The sequence below is a fragment of the Neopelma chrysocephalum genome, unplaced genomic scaffold (assembly GCF_003984885.1).
Source record: "Neopelma chrysocephalum unplaced genomic scaffold, ASM398488v2 Primary Assembly neopelma1_75, whole genome shotgun sequence".
Lineage (NCBI taxonomy): Eukaryota > Metazoa > Chordata > Aves > Passeriformes > Pipridae > Neopelma > Neopelma chrysocephalum.
The window spans coordinates 11,278,559-11,297,922 of record NW_020897736.1 but is presented as its reverse complement, the minus strand read 5'-3'; the positions used below and the strand labels follow the sequence as shown (position 1 = coordinate 11,297,922).

The following is a 19,364-nucleotide window of genomic DNA, read 5'->3' as shown; positions in this document are numbered from 1 at the left end:
TTTTTCTTTGAATATTTCAGACCATTCAAAAATGTGACAGAGTATGACGGACAAGATGCGTGTGGCTCCAACAGCTGGAACATGGTTGATGTTGACCTGCCACCAAACAAAGAGAACAATCCTGGAATTCTGCTGCAGGGATTGAAACCTTGGACTCAGTATGCCATTTATGTCAAGGCTGTTACCCTCACCATGATGGAAAACCATCATATTCATGGAGCAAAAAGTGAAATCATATATATACGAACCAATGCTGCGGGTGAGTTGCTGAGCTCTGGGGTGAGAGGTTGATAATGCTGCAGGTGTGATTAGTGTATTATTGTGCAAGATCTGTTGTTAATACAGAAATGGAATTTATGTGCAGATGATGTGCATAATGCTAGAAGTTTGAGTGATTATGAAAGCAGCATTAAAATTTGAATTAAAAGTGTTTTTTCGGACATTATTTTCATTGGGAACTATGGGAGTTCCTTGGAGTTAGAATTTCAGGCTGTGTTCCATTGGTGAAGGTGAATTTTAAGTACAGCTTTGGATTGGGACTGCACATGGTTGTAGTTGAACCCTTGGTAACTGTTGTTAGTGAGGCATAAGTAGGAAATCCTTTATTTGAAATAGGATGGTGTTTTTCCCTGCAGTACAGAAATGGATTGGGATTCACTTCAACAGCCTGCGTGGAAATACACTGTAGAATGCTCTAGGTTTAATTTCCTTTCTTTTCCTTTTTTTTTCCTCCTCCAGTGCCATCCATTCCCTTAGATGTTATTTCGGCATCCAACTCCTCATCCCAGCTGATTGTGAAATGGAATCCTCCCTCTCTTCCCAATGGCAACCTGTCCTACTACATCGTGCGCTGGCAGCAGCAGCCTCAGGACAGTTACCTTTACAGACACAATTACTGCTCCAAAGGTAGGAGAACCAACCCTGCTGTGTTGAAATGTCTGGAACTCTGCCTGCCAGGGCTCTTCACTGGCAAGAGCTGGTGAATAAACATGGGTAAAACATGGATTGTTGCCGTAGTCATGGTGTGGAGAGAAACGAAACGAGCTCTGTTCTTTTCTTTTAAGATAAAGTCCCAATTCGAAGATACGCTGATGGGACCATTGATACAGAAGAAGCTACTGAGCCCACCAAGCCAGAGGGCTGTGGGGGAGAAAAAGGACCTTGTTGTGCTTGTCCCAAGACAGAGGCGGAAAAACAAGCTGAGAAGGAGGAAGCAGAGTACCGCAAAGTCTTTGAGAACTTCCTTCACAACTCCATCTTTGTCCCTAGGTAATGGATTTTGGACACTTCCTCTTTGGAAGTGGGGCTAATAATTGTATGGGTAACACCTGAAACACACAGGCATTACCTTTCCTTTCATGGGAGACAATCCCCAACCTTCCTCTGCAGTTTCTCTTGTTTGCTAGCTTTCATTTCTTTCTTTCAATTCCAGCCCATAGTAAGGGTTCTTACCTGTATTGATCAAGGATTTCAGTGAGGGGTTCTTTTCAGACTCAAGAGTCACTTCAGGAGCTCTTTGTCTATAAGGGTTTCAGAGATGAGCAACACGTGGTAGACAAAGGCGTTCAGATTTGATCTTTCTCTAAATAGCCATTTAAGTGCTTGTGTTCCTAATCTGAAGATTTATTTGCCTTTGAAATTCAGGGCACAGTCACCTCACAGAATTGAAAATGGTCTGTCTTTCTCACTGCACTAATTACAAAAGGCCTGTTGGTTTCCTGGGTTTGTGCTGCAGAGAAGTATTAAATATTTCCACCCTGCCACAATAAACACCTGCTTACGTGTTAAGTGGAATAGTAACGATTTTATGCTGCAGCATAGAGTAGATACTACTGAATTAATTGGTGATTTTGATCCTTGAGTTTCCAATTTATCCTTCAGGTAAGCTGTTCTGCTTTGGGTAATTGGATGCTGGAGCCAGGCACACACTGTATAGCTGTTAAATTACAGTTTATATGCAGTCAGATCTCAGTTGTGCACGTTGCCTCATTCTCTCTCCTGGCAGGGGAAGTTTATGGTCAAGTCCTGTGTTTGAGAACTCTAAAGTGTGGCATTTCTGCTCATTAATGCTGGTTTATATCACTCTCCATTGTGATTTTTTAGTCCTCAATTCAAGCATGTGTTGGATTGACTTGTTGGGGTCGGGTCTGTGATATTTGCAGAGCTTTTTAGTTTTTCCCAAAAAATGAGGAACTAAATACTGCCTCTCTTTGGCAGTATCTTACCTGAGCTCTGTCTGGGTCACATTTAGCATTTGGGGCTGACCTTGTGCAGGGTTTCCCTAGTGATGATGAGAACCAGCAGCAAAGATCAGGTCCAGGGAAGTTTTAGCCACTGTGTCTGGCCATGATGTAACTCCTGAGCAATGTGAAATCTCGAGGTCTGATTTCAGGCTCTATGAAACAGCACAGCAAGGAGTTTTGAAAGGCACGTGTCAAGCCTAAACTACTTGAAAGTCTATTACAAAGGAGTTTTTTAATTTCCCCAAAGCTTTGTTATTTAAAATGTGTTATCTTCTCTCAGATTTTCTTGCATTCCTGCCTTTATCCCCCCAAGTAAACTCATAGGACCTTGAGCTCAGACAGTAACAAATAGACTGACCAGTTCCCAAAGAGTTTCCTGAAAGTTTGTCCTTTTTCCTTAACTGACTGCCATGAGGATGTTTTGTAACAGCAGGGACAGATAAGGTACAACACTCAGCAACAGCTGCATAGCCAAGCAACTTTTAAGAGCCTGTATGTCAGGGAATTAAAGATTATGAGCTAGTGAGACGCCTCCATGGGACAAACCTAAGCAGTTTGTTACTTGTTGATGTCATTTTTTTCCTCTCTTTTCCAAGGGAGAAGTTAATTAATGTGTTAATGCAAGCCTCAATAGTAGTATTTGTTTCCAGTGTTCTACCTGTCTCCAGGATACTATGAAAGAGTTGCAGCACCGAATACAACGTGAAAGTATTTGACTGGGTGGTTTTAGGATTGTTTAAGAAGCCTGTTGATCTAATCTCTTGTGCAATTCTGGATGACCCCATGGGTGTTACTGCTATGGTGGCTTTCAAACATTGGGACTCTGCTTAGCCTTGAAGAGACACACACAACCAGGGGAGGAGGAGTTATTCTACAAGTTTCTCTAATGAGCAGGATGAGGCTCTGTGTGTAGTCTGAGGAGTAACATTAAAATTGCCACAAAGGACAGTGAGCTTTTCTGTTAAATGTTAACTTTTTTCCTTCTTTTTTAATTTGATTTAATTTTTTATAGTGTTATTTTTAATTTTTCTCCTGCGTTTCTCTTCCTTCCTCTCCTTAAACAGAACAGATGATTTTTCATGGGTTTATCTCAGACTTACTTCCTTGGATGCTTGTTTTTTGCCTTTATCTCTGCCTTTCATGAAAGCAGGAAGCTGCTGGACCGAAAAGCAGTGCTGTCAAATCTCTTGATGTTTCAATCCTGTTTGCCTTGTGGTTATCCTGCAGCTCTTTTTCTCTTCCTGCTTCCACCGCAGTTTTCACCAACAAGTTTTGTGTCCCTTTTATCTTTTTCCCCAAAGTCAAGGTGGGACTGTACTTCCCCCCTACTCCCAGATACCACCAGAGAGTTGAAACTTGGTGCATCCCATAAAAGCAGAGATAAAGTCAGGCCTTTTGGGTTCTTGCACTGGCACGTGCCTTGGTGGCTGATTGAAAATGAACTTTTTATTTTCACTGCTTTTATCACAGAACCTCTGCAAATGTTCATCAGTTCAGTGTTAGGCACCCAAGTTTTAGCAGATTAAAAGTTTGTTCTGTCCACTGAGTTAAAGCAGTAAATGAATACTGATTCTAAGCAGGGTGAATAGCTTTAGTAATTTCCATAAATACCAGTGGAGAGGAGGCACAAATGCTTATATCTCCTATGAAATTCCCTTCACTGACAAGACATTGACTTGTATGTCGCTTAAAACAATTTCTTGTTAACTTAGGAAGTTCTTTCCTTGCCTTTGTTTATTTCTGGTTTACATGGTGGCCGAGAGTGTCAAAACAACTACTGAAGATGTACTAAAAGGATTTTGGAAAAATCTGTAGTGAACTCCTAAAAAAAAAAAAATTTAATTAATCCAACCTCTGCCAGAAGGTTTCAAAACCAAGTGAGCCTGTTTTTGGCTCTGGGAGCAGCTGCCTTGTGGCTGCATGTGCTAAGACGATGTGTTTGACAGTGAATTAACTTCTCCTGTTGAGTCATCTTTCCTCCTGTTGTGTGTTTGGGGGAGGCCTCCTTTGCCTGGATTGTAACTCTCTGGTAGAGATGTCAGACCTCATGTCCTTGATCCCTCTTGCACTGGCCAGGTGCCACATGGGCACTTGGTGGAGTGATTTTAGGAGGGGTAGGATTCAAGCCTGGACTGGTTTTGTAGTGTGACCTTTCTTACATTCTCCTTTAGCTCCCTTTGGGGCGTTGCTTCCCAGGTGTGGGCATTCCTGGGGTGGGGGAGCAGGAGCAGTACAGCCAGTGTGCCCTGTGGAGCTGGTGCCCCTGTGCAGAACAGCCTTGCATCTGAGACAAGACCATGTGGCATTGGGTGTTGGGGACCTGATACCATCCAAAATGGCTCTAAGAGAATCTTGGTGCTTGTGCTGTTACTCAGGCCCGTCCACCACAGCACTTTCTGAGGCTTGAGAAAGCAGCAGCATTGCTGTAAATCCTCAAGTTTTTAACTCTGCTTAAATTTCACCCAGATGCCCGGAAGGCAAAGCTGCTCATTGAACTTTTGGCTCTCCCCAATATTAGTGCTGTGTTTGCTCACACAGGAAGATTGTTCCTTTGCAGAGCTTTTGTTTGGGTGAGAGAAGTAGAGATGCACAGATAACCACCCGAGTGCTGGTGAACAGTCATGCTCTTCAGCTGCCTTCCAAGGTTTCTTTTGTCAGTGAAATCCATTCTAAGGTCTGTAATTTCATCACAACTGCAAAGCTAACTCTCAGTAGGCTTAACTTCCTTGGCTAATCCAGCAAACTTCAAAACACTTTTTTTCCCTCCCAATGTTTCCAACCTTAAACATCTGATTTTTATTTTAAGCGTCAACATTACTGTCATGAAACACAAATCGGGGATGTTTATTGAGTAACAGGGAAGCCATTTTTTGCTCTTTGGTGTGAGGTCAGAAGTTTGCACATTTATCTTGGGGCGCAGTGTGAGCTTCAGAGTTGTGGTTGGTCCCTGACCAAAAGAGAGAGAAATGGGTTATGCTGACATGTGGCAGGTTCAGATTGAGGCAGTTTTTCTCTTGTTTTGCAGTTTCCTATATTTAGCTTTTTTAATAGCAGTTGCCTCTTTCTCTGGGGTGTTTTGCCCAGTTTTCCTGAGGCTGGAGGAAAAGTGGGTTTCTTCTAAAGAGACCTTTTCCATACCCGTGTCTGCCCCACAGGCCCGATCGGAAGCGGAGGGACGTGTTCCGGATCGCGAACGCCACTCTGGCCGCTCGGAACAGGAATGTGACAGGGACAGATCACTTCACCAACGCCTCTGACGCTGAGGAGAGCGAGGTGGAGTACCCCTTCTTCGAGACCAAGGTGGATGGCAAGGAGAGAACCGTGATCTCCCACCTCCAGCCTTTCACTCTGTACCGCATCGACATTCACAGCTGCAACCACGAGGCCGACACGCTCGGCTGCAGCGCTTCCAACTTCGTCTTTGCCAGAACCATGCCCTCAGGTACGCTCTCCCAGGGGCTCTCCCAAGGGCCCTCACAGGGTGCAGCTTTGGCTTGTGTGCTGGGGAGGACAAGCTCTCCAAACCCAGTTAGAAATATGTTGGGGCGTCGTAACAGTTCTGTGCAAGACAATGAACTGGAACTGTGTAGATTTTAAAGTCCTTGACTGGTCTCTGGTGTGTGCTGAGTGACGTGTTCGAGTCTGTGCTGTGAGCTGGGGAAAGGGAGAAGTTCATTACCAGCATAATTAGGAGAGAATCTGTTTCCTAGCGATAGAGGTGAGACCCACAGACATGGTGGGCTGGAAGGTTTTGTCCCTCAGTTCCCTGTGTGCTCAAAAGAGACAGGGCAATGTTGCTCTGCTAATGTTTGGTTTTGCTGTGCTCACTTGGAACTGTTTGCAGATGTTGGAGCTTTGCTGGTGGGAATGTTTGCCAAATGTTTCTTCTGTCACAGAATGACCATGCATTTGTCCAGCCTGGGAACAGGAGGAATACTGTGTTTCTTTGTGCCCAATCCCTGGCCCCTAGAGTACTTCAAATAGGAAGCATTGAATGCTGTGCTCGTGTTTGGGGCTCTTACAGATTGTACTTCTTCTGAGAAGAATAGAGATGATTTTAGTGTAAGCTCATACGCATCCAGCAACGAGCTTCTGACTCCAGCAGATGTCTGGGGATATTGGATGCAGAATGGTAGCAATTTTGTTTTGTTTCTGGAAGGAAAGGCTATCATAATCCAGATCCAGCTGTGTCAGTAAAAAAAAGCAAAAAATATTGCTTATTTCAAGGAAATAAGGAAATCTGTGAGATCAGGGAAAAGGAAATAAGTGTTCCCAGATTTTTTAACACATGGCTCTGATAATTAAAGGCTAAACAATTCTGTTTTCTTCTAAACATAACAACTGTATTTTGAAGGAGTGGTCTTCTTTGACTGAAATGGGGTTCACATTCCTGTTAAGTTTTCAATAAACCACATAAAATTATTAGGAAGTAAATAAGGATGAAGCACTTCCTGAATTGCTGATGAGGCTGTTTTAAACTGATTCCCTCTTACTGTTCTAGAAGAGGGCTGTCAGTGGGGTAGTTGTGTGTTCACAGCTGTTGGCAGCCAGGTTGTTGTTACATTTGGTGGGAACAGCTCCTTGCACTGTTTTGGTGTAGTGGAAAGTTGGGAATGAAGAATCAGGTGCTGATAAACAGGTTTTTTTGGCATACAGAGCCCATACCTGGTGGAGCTGCATCCACAGCACTGGTTTTCTGGGAACCAGTAGCTGAAACTCTGCTGATCTCCAGCAGGGCCCTGGCCAATGCAGGTGGTTCCCTGGGTTTCAGTAGCTCTTGCTGCAGAGTTTCTGCACCCAAAGAACAGTGTGACCCTTCCATTCTCCTCCACTCCTGCACAAGTTCCTCTTCCAGTAGTACATGTTCTTCTCACATCACCTGTAAATATTTTGCAGAGGGAGCAGATAACATTCCAGGAACGGTATCATGGGAAGCAAAAGAGGAAAATACCGTCTACCTGAAGTGGTCAGAGCCTGCAAGTCCAAATGGGCTGATCCTGATGTATGAAATCAAATATGGGCAGCACGGAGAGGTGAGGATTTGACATCACTGCTCATAACTTAGACACCAAAAAGGATCTTTTTAAATGTGCTTCTGTGCAGTGCTGCAGCCCACAAACAGAAACTGTGATTTCAAACACCCAGCACCCTCAGCGTGTCATTCCCTTTTTTCCCTTATTTTGAGTTCTTAAATTCCACGTCTCCTTAAGGTGTTTGAAGTAAAACTGATCAGGTGGGACTCTTAGTTATAAAAATTAGCTTACCCTGCAGCTACACTGCATTTCAGTAACGAAAGAATGTGAAGATACTAACATGTGTAAATTGCTTTTTTGTTTAGGAGAAGCGGGAATGTGTTTCCAGACAGGAATACAAGAAGCTTGGAGGAGCTAAACTAACTCACCTGAACCCTGGGAACTATTCTGCCAGAGTTCAGGCCACTTCCTTAGCTGGAAACGGGTCCTGGACTGAGCCAGTCTCTTTCTATGTGCAGCCCAAATGTAAGACAAGTGTTTGTTGTCTGTGCCAAATTGGAGAACTGGTGTCTTTTTAATAATGCCTGATGTTTAAGTGTGTAACTGGGTGTCTGAGCCTGTTGCCTGTACTCTGAATGCTCCTCTTACTTGCTGGTGGTTCCTTGGGAACTCTCCTCTGTTCTATTTTTATGGCAAGTGTTGACAACCAGGAGGGGTGTGTGAGGTGTGTCCTTCCCTTGCATTGTGTGTCTGTGAGAGGTGCAGCAGGTGGTGGGTGTAGAGAACACACTGCTGTGCCTTCCTGGGATGTACAGCTATGCTGGGAATGTGGTGTTAGCCATAATAACGTGGAGCTGGAGTGTCCAAAACGTGTGGCAACAAGGCACACCTGCTTTAAATTGCAAAATAATATGAGAAACAAATAATTTGTTTAGATTTTTGGCTGGCAGGTTGACCTGTTCTGAGTGACTTTTGGTAAAGATCCTGATAAAAGGGTGATGCTGGTCCTGACAGTGGGAGTGATTTGTATTTTGGAAGAACACCACCACAGTGACCCTCAAGAATTGAGTATTTAGTTGCAGAGCAGATATATCCCCACAACACTGGAACTCCATGTCTTGTTCCTTTTTGGTTTTCTGAGTGCTGCACTTTGAACGATTTGAAGTAAAGAGCAGTGCCTGTATAGTCTGAATATATGTACAAGCAATTGCAAGGTGAACAAAAAGTGGAAAAAAGGTGAATGTGCAAGTGAACAATTGGATATTGTTCACTGAGGAATGTAAGTCCTTAAGCACAACTTGTGAAAACAAAGCCCAGACAGACACTGTTCTGTACAAAATTAATGCCTCTCAGTGTCTGCTTTCTTGTTGAACTCATCTGCAGTCAGGGAGGGTTTCCGAGTACATTTTTCCACATCAGACAAGAAAATGAGAACTTTGATTTCTTCCCTGTATGGAAATACACTGAGTGGGTTTTGAATGTTTCTTTTGTTTAGTAGCGGTTTTATAGAAACCCTGATACAATTGTTTTCTTGTTGGTTGCAGCAGCAAACTATGGAAACTTCCTGCACTTGGTAATTGTGCTCCCTCTTGCTCTGCTGCTCATCATTGGGGGATTGCTGATAATGCTGTATGTCTTTAACAAAAAGAGGTGAGTTGTATATGCTGCTGCTTAAACCTGCAGGAGGGGAATTGTTCATTTTCAAATCTGTGCCCATGGAGCAGGTTAAAAATTAAAAAGAGAAATGACATTAATCGAGAAGCTGAAGTAGATTCTGTCTCGTTGGTGTGTAAAAGGAGGTGATTTAGAGTTACCAGCCTCTGGCTGCTGCTTCTGGAGATATGAAGAGGCTTTTTATTCCAGTATCATATTAGAGAGGGAAGAGGAAGGCTTGTGAGGAACATATGGGTCAATGATGGCACACACTGGACCGGTATAATCAGAAGATGTGACTGAAATATGGCTCAATATAAATCATGAAAACTTAGTTCTATTTAGGTTAATTTGATTTAACTCTAGAGGGTTTTTTGAAGTCTTTACACCCACTTAAAAAATTATATCCTGGCCAAGACCGGTCTTGGGGACTGTTCTGTTGATTTGTTTTTCTCTGTTTTGTTTTTTGTAACTAGTGATTTATTTTTTTATCTCATTGACATACATAACGAGAACTTCATACAAGTCAGTGCAAATGTTCAGACTTACAACTTTCCAGGTTTGGAGGGTTTTTGTTACACTCAGATAAGTGATGCTCATTGAGTATCCCATGATTTCCAGCTCTAATTCATTGGTAGCCCTGCAGACAGTGGTACCAGTTCTGCTCAAGGGCTCCAGAAAGGGCTTTGTATCTGGTGAATACAACACCTTGGGCTCTCCTGGGTGAAATGCCTGATAACTTACCCTTCTTTAAATTGTTGTTCTACCACAAGAATATTTTGCCTTTGATTTCCTGTGATCTGATAGATAATTTTATTTCTACAGCCTGTCTCCTGCAAGAGCTCTCACAGAGCATTTATTATGTGTCCTATTCTGAGAATCACCCCAGTAAAATTGAGGAGGGGGTGGCAATTGTGTGTGTGGTTTTAAAATAAAATGATAGAAACCCTTAGGAAATAGTTGAATGGAATCCCCCATTAAAAAGAGTCTTGTCCTTTGCTGGATCACTTCTCTCCCACAGCAGATTGGATGATGTTAAAGTCCATTCTCAGCCCCGGGTCTCCTGGTTTATAACCATACAGCTGCCTTTCTTAAAGGAAGTTTACCCAGCAGCTAAAAGTACCTTGTGTTTACATTTTTCTGGTGCTGATTTGCTGTAGAGAAGACTCCAGGTTTCCTGGGAAAGCTATTCTGGGCTGTTTGTCCATTGATTCTGTGAGGTAGATAAGGACTCGGCACATCCCCTTTGTCTGAAAAACTCCACATACATTAAATAATATTCTGTGGTTGAGCAAACGGTGGAAAAGCTGTAGAAGAGATGGCCTGAAATCTACTTAGATTTAAAGATTAAAAAGGAAAAAAACAATGTTTCAACAGGAACAGTGACAGACTGGGCAATGGAGTACTTTATGCCTCTGTGAACCCCGAGTACTTCAGTGCCTCAGACGGTGAGTGTGACCTTACACTTGTGATGCTTTTACTGTCATGTGTTTTGTCGGTGTCTGACTCTGAAAGGTATGAAACTCTAAAAGGCATGTTGTAAAACCACTTTCTCTGTTTGTTTTCTTAGCACAGCCACGGAATCCACAATTGATAATACGTAAAGGTCACTTGTCTATTGAAAGTGGGGAGTTTTTGAGTTGTTTTCCTGTAGTTTTGTTCGGCTGAGGCAAATTTGGATTCATTAATTTCACTTCCAGATTATCATCTACTCTTCCAGTGTTGCTTTCACTGGAATGAAGGAAGAATTTATGAATTTGTGGTCTTTCATGTTTGCCCTTTTAAGCTCTATTTTTCCTTATTGGAACAAACCCATGGCTTGAGGAAATCAGAACATCAGACAAATTTCCTTGAGGCCTCAGTTCTTCTGTTTATAGTTTAGTTTGGTGCTGCTGTTGTAGAATTTTTGCTGGAATAGCATTTCCAAAAGCCCCCAGGAGACTAATGGGTTTTTACCCAGAGTGGCAGCAGAATATTTTACTGTTATTTTTTATAGCAACACCATTAGGGTTAAAGGTCTGTCAGTGTTCATGCTATAATCCTCTATTTTCATCCTGTTATTTCACCCACGCAGAGCATGTGACACAACTGTCCCCTCCTTTGGTGACTGATAGGCAGCAGCATCAGTGAGGGCTTGGATGTGTTCTTGCCTGAGGCAGTCCTGCCTCCTGGCAGTCACCTTCTGAGAGCTCTGCTCTGCCTCAGATCAAAGTCCTGCAGCAGCAGCAAGTTCTGCCTTTGCTGGTGCAACAGTGAGTGTGCAAGGGATCAGAACAGTGCCATGCAAAGAGCTGCTGGATCAGAGCCTGCCTCCCTCTAGTCATGAAATCAGTCTGTTAATAGAGAATACAGCAGACACTAAACTGATACAGATGATCAAGTGTGTTTGATGCTGTCTGGAAGGATTAGAAAAGCAAGGATCCCAAGAAAAGCTCAAGCCTTAAGCATTGATTTGAGCCTCTTCCCACCCTCTCATTGTGCGTTGAGGTTCTTTATTTCTACCCTGATATGTCAGTACCACAGTGAGGCTGCTTCAAGTCCATCTCCACATTTCTTTGGGATTTATTTTTATACAGTCCTCTACCTATTTCTGTATGGGAAAGACCATGGACTGTTTGCACACAGGGGGCAAGGTCTCAGCATTGTATCTGGTGTTCTTACAGTCAGACTCTTTGGGCAGTTGCTGTTGTAGAGCAGTGAGTGCTCACACCTCATGCAGAAGTGGGACCTCATGACCTGTTTTTTCTCCCCTCAGTGTATGTTCCAGATGAGTGGGAGGTGCCCCGTGAGAAGATCACCATGTGTCGGGAGCTGGGGCAGGGCTCCTTTGGAATGGTGTACGAGGGGATAGCCAAGGGAGTGGTGAAGGATGAACCAGAGACCAGGGTGGCCATCAAGACTGTCAATGAGTCTGCCAGCATGAGGGAGAGGATCGAGTTCCTCAACGAGGCCTCGGTGATGAAGGAGTTCAACTGTCACCACGTGGTAAGTCATGGAGGTGGGACAGTGGCTCATGTGCTTATTGACACCAGGGTGTTCAGGGCACGTCTGCACTGACTCAAGTGGAAACTTCGGATTTCAGCTTCAACTCTGCACAGCTCCGTAATATTATTGTGAAACAGGAGTCAGGGAGTGGAACCAAATCTACATTCAGACCTTTCCCTCAGGTTCACAGGTGTTTGGGGCTTCGTATCCATGTGGCTGAATGATCACTGCAGTTCAGGTAGCTGTGCTCATTACTGAAGGGTTGTTTTTCCTTGGCCAGGTTCGGCTGCTTGGTGTTGTTTCTCAGGGCCAGCCCACGCTGGTTATCATGGAGCTGATGACACGTGGGGACCTCAAAAGTTACCTGAGATCGTTGAGGCCAGATACAGAGGTGAGTCAAGAGCTGCTGGTTGTTTATTTCTTCAGTTTGAATCATCTTGAACAAGACAGCATCATGTTGGAAGCAGCAGGCAATTAGCCTTTCCTGCCCTTCTCAAGCTCCAAGAACAAAACATGAGCTGCTCTGTGATCTGCAACACCTTTTTCATGAGGCAGCTGTTGCAGGTAGCCCAGTGCACCACATGGAATATATCCCTTCTTGTGTCACTAAGTCCTGTTTTCCAGATTTGCATTAAATCTCCTGTCTGATCTAATTTCTCATCAAGATGTTAAAAAAGCTGGCTTCTTTAATATGTGTCAGGATAATCGATTCGTGTTGTGTATCCTGCCTGTTGCCTGTGCTGGAAAGTAAATATCTGTTACCTTAGCTAGTATGCAAACTCTCACTCACAGACCACCAGTCTAAGGGCTAAAACTGGCACGTCTGATACGGGGTCTGAAGGATAAAGATGACACACAGGCCACTGAAATCACAGCAGACCATGTAGAAAATGAGCTCAGCAGCTTTTGCCCTTGATCTAGAAATTCTGATATGGATAAATTAAAGGACAGAATGTGCACAAGAGAATGAATATGGTCTGTTACCTGTTTTATCTTGTTCATCTTGCTCAGAACAATCCCGGGCAGGCCCCTCCGACCCTGAAGAAGATGATCCAGATGGCCGGGGAGATTGCGGACGGGATGGCCTATCTCAACGCCAACAAGTTCGTGCACAGAGACCTGGCTGCCAGGAACTGCATGGTGGCAGAAGACTTCACAGTGAAAATTGGAGGTGGGCTCTCCTGGCTCTTAAACAAATCACAGAGTCATCCTCAAAAATCAGCATCTTCAAAGGTGTTTTATTTTTTGAAAGTCGTTGGGAAGACTTTTTAAAACTGAGCTCTAGTTGAAATTTCCACAGAATGAAATATGTTCCTTACAAAGGCTTGCTGTGATTTAAGACCTGTGAGCAGTCAGCTCGACTTGCTGTTGTTCCAGTGAGGCAACAGTATAGCACATGTGTTTGCAAAGAGCTGGGGAGGCAGTGGTTGGAGGTGCAGATGCTGCAGACATCTGGGTGGATGGCGTGGTCACCACGGGTGTGTCATTCGCCCCTCTCTTAATGCACAAAAATAATTCCACCTCCTGTTTATTGATTCAAGAACAAGAACTTCAGGATTATTTTAAATCATATCTGAATTGGAAGTGGAATGTAAGGCTTGACTTCAGCTGGGTGCTTTCCAGTCTGAGCTGGAGTTCTGCTTCCCAGACAGCTGAATGGCTTTTCTTCTGCTCTGCTGTTGGATCACCACCTTCTTTTTTTCCCTTCACTATCCTTCCAAAATAGTGTCAGATGAGTTTCTTCAGTCTTCTCTCCAGAGAGGGTGATTTTAAGCTGTTGGCTGTTTTTGAGTTGTGCATATTAAAATAATGTGTATAGCAACAGCCTTCTGCTGAAGGAAACTAATTTTTTTTTCTCTGAGCTTAACTCAGCTATTTTGATAATTTGTGTAAGTAATCCTGTCATTTGGGAGAAAGAAAAAATGATTTCATTTTGAGTCAGTTAATTAGGAAATAAGATCTTTGGGGGATTTTGTGCATTTTCTGCAGGTTCAGAGGAAGTCATTCCAGTTTTCTCTTCCTCCCCCCCCCCCCACCAGCTTGTTTTACAATTCTCTGAACTGAAGATGGTGCATTTCTTCCCTTTAACATGTCCGTGGTTACCCCAAAAGCATTTTAATGTGGTGCATTGCTCTTGTTTATGTACCAGTATTGAAAATCCCTTCATGTAGAAACAGTTTGGGAGCATCTTGGCTGGAACACGCCAACTCAGACTGTTCAGCTCTCAGAAGAAGAGCTTTGTGCCACACCAGCCTGTGCTCGCTGCGTATCTGTTTCTTATTTGCATTACATTTTGAAAGAATTTTCCGTTCAGCCAGGATAAAGTCACCCTGGTGTGTGGGAGTGCTGGAATAGCTGCACAGATGGGCTCTTTAGTCATAATCACCGAGGGTACCAGTGTCCCCAGCACACAGGGAACGTTGGGCTCGGTCACTCATCCATAGGCTGGTGAGAACAACTGCGAGAGCTGAGGGAATTCTGTCCCCTTTTCACCCCACTTCTCCTGGGAAAAAAAAAAAGGGGGGAGGCAACTCCAGGTCTGTATTGATAAAATGGATTTTGCCCTCTGTGTCAGCAGGTGGCATTTAATATTAGTGAGAGATTTAATGGTACCTGATCTGTTAACTTTTTGGTTAGTGTTTGAGAACACAGTAACTGGTCCAAGACCCAGCAGTTCTGAGAGCCCCAGGCTGATTGTACAGAAAAAATGTGCTGGAATAAATCTGAGTTACAGCCAGATGAACCCAAGTCTTAGAAATGCTTATGTATTTACAGCCAAGGACATGCATATAACCCAAATATGCCTTTAATACTGGTCTGTGTTAGTCACAAATTAATAGCCTAATCCTCAGTAGCACTTGAAATGGAATATTTTACAGGAACTGTAAAATTCTCCCAATTACCTTTGGGAGAGGGAAAAAAAACCACAAGAGAAAGATGTCCCTCAACATGTGAAGTTCTTCAATTAAAGACAATAGTTTTAAGTACTAAAGGAGCTCTTTACACTCTTGAAAAGAAAATCATTGAATATGGGGAACAATTAGTGAATTATGTGACCTTTGGAAGACTCATCTTACTGCAAAGCTTGAGCATAAATCCTGGAACTTTTCATATTGCTATATTTAAATCATTCAGACTTGTCACCCCTGAAGTCAGTGGCACAAATGTCTGGTGGTGGTGTTGGAAGGGAAGGTCACCAGCCCTAAGGCAGCAGGTGAAGTGCCTGCAAAGTCAAGTATTGTGGGAACAAACTGCAGATCCTTTACACCAGTGTGATTCCCTGGCTGGTAGGAAGGGGAAATGTCCATCATTTTCTCATGCAAACTCAAAACATTTATACCTTCCAGATTTTGGCATGACAAGAGATATCTACGAGACAGATTATTACCGGAAAGGAGGGAAGGGGTTGCTGCCTGTCCGCTGGATGTCCCCGGAATCCCTGAAAGATGGAGTCTTCACAACACACTCCGACGTCTGGTAACAAAGAAGGGGCTCTGAAAAGCTGGTTTAGCCCCTCTTCTTTCTATCCTCTGCTCTTGTTTTAGTAGGCTTAACTAAGTGTCCTGTCCATTCAAAGGTAACTCCCTTCTTCCACCATGAAACATTCTGCTTTATGGTCATATTCCCACTGCAAAAGCAAGAGCTCTTGAGGTTAAATTCTGTCTCTCAGGGAGAGCAGAATTAAGTGGATTTCCAAAACTGGAGGTGGTGGCCTGTTTCCTGCTGTTAGTTGTAAAATGAGTTGTGCAGTGAAAAACATTACCTTCACCTGGAGGAGCAAGTTGTCATTTTTTTAAATTGCCCTCCTCCTTCAAGAAAAGCATTAAAAGTTGCCAAGAATATAGAAAGGTTCCTAGTGCTGACCTGCTTTTCCATCAAAACCTTCTGTGTAAACAACTCCCCTTTCCCTCAGATGGGTTGTGTACACCAGCAGGCTTTTTGGGGATCTCTCCCTTGTGCATATCCCTCTCCATTTGGAGCTTTGTTTGCTCGTTTTATGTACTGCAAGAGGCAGAAATAGGGTTTTCTTTCAAAGCACAGTGCCTGCCTGCTGTATCTGTGCAGTTATTAATAGAGGAGTACACTCAGGAGGAGTAATCCTCTGGAACAACTCCCCACACACCCCCCAGCTTTTGGACATAGGTAGGGAGGACTTGGCAGAAGATGGTCTTGTACTGGCAGAACCTCTACTCTTGTCTTTTATGATTTCTCTGCCTTCCTAACAAGATGTTTTTACTGCTGATCTGTTACAGAATTGGCAGCTGATTGCCTCCAAATGTCTAGAAGTCAGGAGGAAAGGCATTTTTGTGTAGTAAACTGCACTTTCTTTAAACAGCTTGAGGATTTGGAGTCAGTGGTCTGTGGTCCAGAGCACCAGCTATGAGCGAAACGTTCATAAGAGGAATTCAATTGAAAAAGCAAAGCACCAGAATGGTGCTTAAATTTTGTTTTACATATGGCCAGTAACTTACTTTTGAATCCAGTAACCCTCAGACTTGGAAACAGATGAAAATAACCACGTAGAGTGGAGGGGAAGCCCTATATCAGCCATTTATCTGAGGGAGCAGCGCAGGCAGGCTTTTGGCAGTCCCCCCAGTAAAAGAACTTTGGGACTTGTAATGGCTTCACAAAGCAGACAGAAATTTGGACTATATCACTAGAAAATCCCCAGATGTCGACCTGACTGAGCCTGGAGTCAGGAGCTGGCAGAGCTGCCTGTTCTCACCACACAAGAGGAATTTTCGGGTCCAGCCGTTGCATCCAAAGGGGATGTGGGTCAGGTGTCCCTGTGGTGACAGAGCAGGCTGGTTCCACATGTGCCTTCCTTTAGTCTGGAGCTGTTTAGTGATGTTATTCTGTAAACATAACTCAAATTCCAAACAAAAAACCTCCCAGGTGTGACACCAAATCAAGTGTCAGAAGTAAATTAGTGCTGTACTTCTTGTAGGAAGTACATGAGTGCTCCCTTCAATGCTGACAAGGAAGAGAGTAGGGTTAGATTGGATATTAGGAAGAAATCCTAATATCCAATCCTGTGAAGGTGGTGAGGCCCTGGCAGATGTTGCTCAGAGAAGCTGTGGCTGCCCCATCCCTGGAAGTGTCCAAGGCCAGGTTGGACGGGGCTTGGAGCAACCTGGGCTAGAGGAAGGTGAGAGGGAGGTGGAATGAGATGATCTGTAAGGTCCCTTCCAACCCAAACAATCCTGTGATTCCATGATTTGGCATTTGTCTGTCATTCTGTCCATAGCAGGGTTGTGCAAACAACATTGTAGTTGATCAGTGGGACGGTCTGAGCGAAGTATCCTGACCTGGAAAGTAGTTGTTACAAGGCTGGAATACTTAAGGGAAGGAGCAGGAAAATCTAACAGATTTTTACTTGAAAGCATAGAGAGGAAAAAAATTGTTTTATGGAGAGGAGGTCCACAGCACTCATGGGTATTTCAGACAGTTCATGGTTTCACATCTTAATTGTTAGAAGTGACTTGCTCTGAAAATTTGGTTCACAGAGATGCACTTTCTGGAGGCACAAAACAACTGGCTCAATGTGAGAAATTTGCAGTTTGTTTAGAACGTGTATCCAAAGCTACAGAGAAATTTCAATCCAAATTCCAAATGTAGCAGGAGCTTGACTTATCACTGTCATGAAATCCTTACTATTTCCTTGATCTGCTTATGGCTAAAAGGATCATTCCAATTTACTTCTCAGTAACTTTTAAACCAGACTCTATAATACATTGAAGATCTCTCCATGCCAAGAAAAATTACCTGAATCCTTGTATTGGTTCAGATTTTTAAACGCTCCATGTAAACCATGGAGCTTGGCTGTTTTGGGAGCCATTTATTTGCATTAAATTGTGGAAAAAAAGAAGGTTGAGATTGTTTTTCCTGGTTTTTTTGGTCGGATATTGTGACATGTTCTTCGAGATCAGTTCTGGAAGCCAAGATATCAAAAAGACAAACTGTGAGAGTGGTCAGAGCCCAGGATTTATAAACTGTAAGGTGAAATGGCAAACTGCAACAAGAGCGTCTGGAGGTTTGAAGGGTGGAGCTTTAGCAGTTCATTCTTTTATTGCTTTTCAGGCTGAAGAATGAGGTAATTAGACAGGACTGTTTTTGTTGTAGTTAGGGAAGGAGGACATTTTAAAACTAATGTAATACTCTTCAGGGTGAGGGTGGATTTCTATAAATAAGTCCTCAGCATCTTGCATTCTTTCAGGGCTGGTGGTTGCCTGGAAGGAGCAACCTGAGTTTATTAGTTGGGATAATGAGATGAGTAGGTGTGCAAGACTCGTCCTCATTATTCCCACAGTGATCAAAGCAGCTTCAAAGGCACCAAAACGTTCCGTTGACCCTCTGTCTCTCCCTCCCCTGAAAGGCAAACAATTGTAAGGCTGTTTGTGGCTTCTGGCAAACCAGTTTAGATCCTGGGCATTGCTGAAAGATTAAACCACTCAGCCATAACCAGCTAATGACAGCGGGCTCCTGTTTTCGTAACAACACCCTGGTGGAACTGCGCGTTTTTCTCCCAGCTTGACTCAGCAGTTCAGCCACAACTCAGACAGCAGCGAGATTTTCCTCCTTTGCCCAGCAGCTCTAAAAGTAGAGCCTCTTCAGTGCAGCGCAGACAATTTGAGCCATGTCTGCTCAATAAACTAATTTTAAATGGAGATATTTTTAGAAAGTGTCAATACTTGCGTCCAAACTACCCAATTACATAACTCTGCTTATCTTCCTTCGCCAGTAATCAATTCCTATTATTAGACAAACTTCTTTTTTTTTCACTTCTGCTGTCCTTTGGAGTTATCTGGAAGGAGCTGAAGCTCTGTTTCAAGAACATAGTTACATACATGTTGCAAAAGGGGTAACTGAGTTTTTTCTGGGGGCTTTAACGTTCTGCTGCTCAAACAGCAAACTGGGGTCTTGGTAAAAGAGGCTGGAGAATGTTCGTGTTTCTTCCGTGTCTTTTTTAAAAATTGGGTTTGTTGCTGCCGTATGATCCTCACTTTGCACCTTTAACTTAGAATGTGGCAGAAACCAAAGCAGAGGGATAAATGGAAGGCATTACCCAAGCAGTGTTTTTGTGCCTGGGCAGTGGAGGCTGGTTGGTTTGCTGGCTGTGGGTGGTGAGGCAGGTGAGATGCCCAGGGGGTGGTGTGTGTTTGCTGTCTGGCTCTCTCAGCCTGTGGAGCAGTGAGGGAAAATGCAGCTTTTCAAGCGGATTTGTGTGACTCAAGTGATGAAAAGGAGCTTGCACTGAAACGAGAGCTTACAGTTCTGTGTTCCTGCCTTCTCAGCCACTATCAGGAGTACCTGAGATGTGTTACATGAAGATTTGGAGTTTAGGGTATTAAGTGTACAGGTTTTTTTCTTGCTGTCTCTGTGGCTTGGGGGAAAGCTTGCCAAGCTTACTTTAAAGTCTCTGCAACTTCTCCACTGCTTAGAAGGTTTGATTCCCTGCCCCCAGCCACACAAAGATCTTACTGCAGACTTTAATGGTCAGGTGTGTGTC

At 43.6% G+C, this 19,364-nt stretch overlaps 1 protein-coding gene across 6 annotated transcripts in view; it reads left to right on the top strand.

The window, feature by feature from the left end:
* Positions 1 to 19,364, top strand: part of IGF1R (insulin like growth factor 1 receptor) — a 174,556-nt gene that overhangs the window by 141,076 nt on the left and 14,116 nt on the right. For 3 of the 6 annotated variants that reach the window (XM_027688606.1, XM_027688611.1, XM_027688612.1), the window contains 12 exons: positions 21 to 259; positions 739 to 906; positions 1,065 to 1,269; positions 5,399 to 5,685; positions 7,140 to 7,276; positions 7,582 to 7,741; positions 8,761 to 8,866; positions 10,247 to 10,317; positions 11,625 to 11,854; positions 12,135 to 12,245; positions 12,866 to 13,025; positions 15,202 to 15,331. In XM_027688606.1, the coding sequence (XP_027544407.1) occupies positions 21 to 259; positions 739 to 906; positions 1,065 to 1,269; positions 5,399 to 5,685; positions 7,140 to 7,276; positions 7,582 to 7,741; positions 8,761 to 8,866; positions 10,247 to 10,317; positions 11,625 to 11,854; positions 12,135 to 12,245; positions 12,866 to 13,025; positions 15,202 to 15,331 (2,004 nt within the window). Of the gene's footprint in view, positions 1 to 20; positions 260 to 738; positions 907 to 1,064; positions 1,270 to 5,398; positions 5,686 to 7,139; positions 7,277 to 7,581; positions 7,742 to 8,760; positions 8,867 to 10,246; positions 10,318 to 11,624; positions 11,855 to 12,134; positions 12,246 to 12,865; positions 13,026 to 15,201; positions 15,336 to 19,364 lie in introns of those variants that run through there. The other 3 variants (XM_027688609.1, XM_027688607.1, XM_027688610.1) reach the window with 2 other exon arrangements.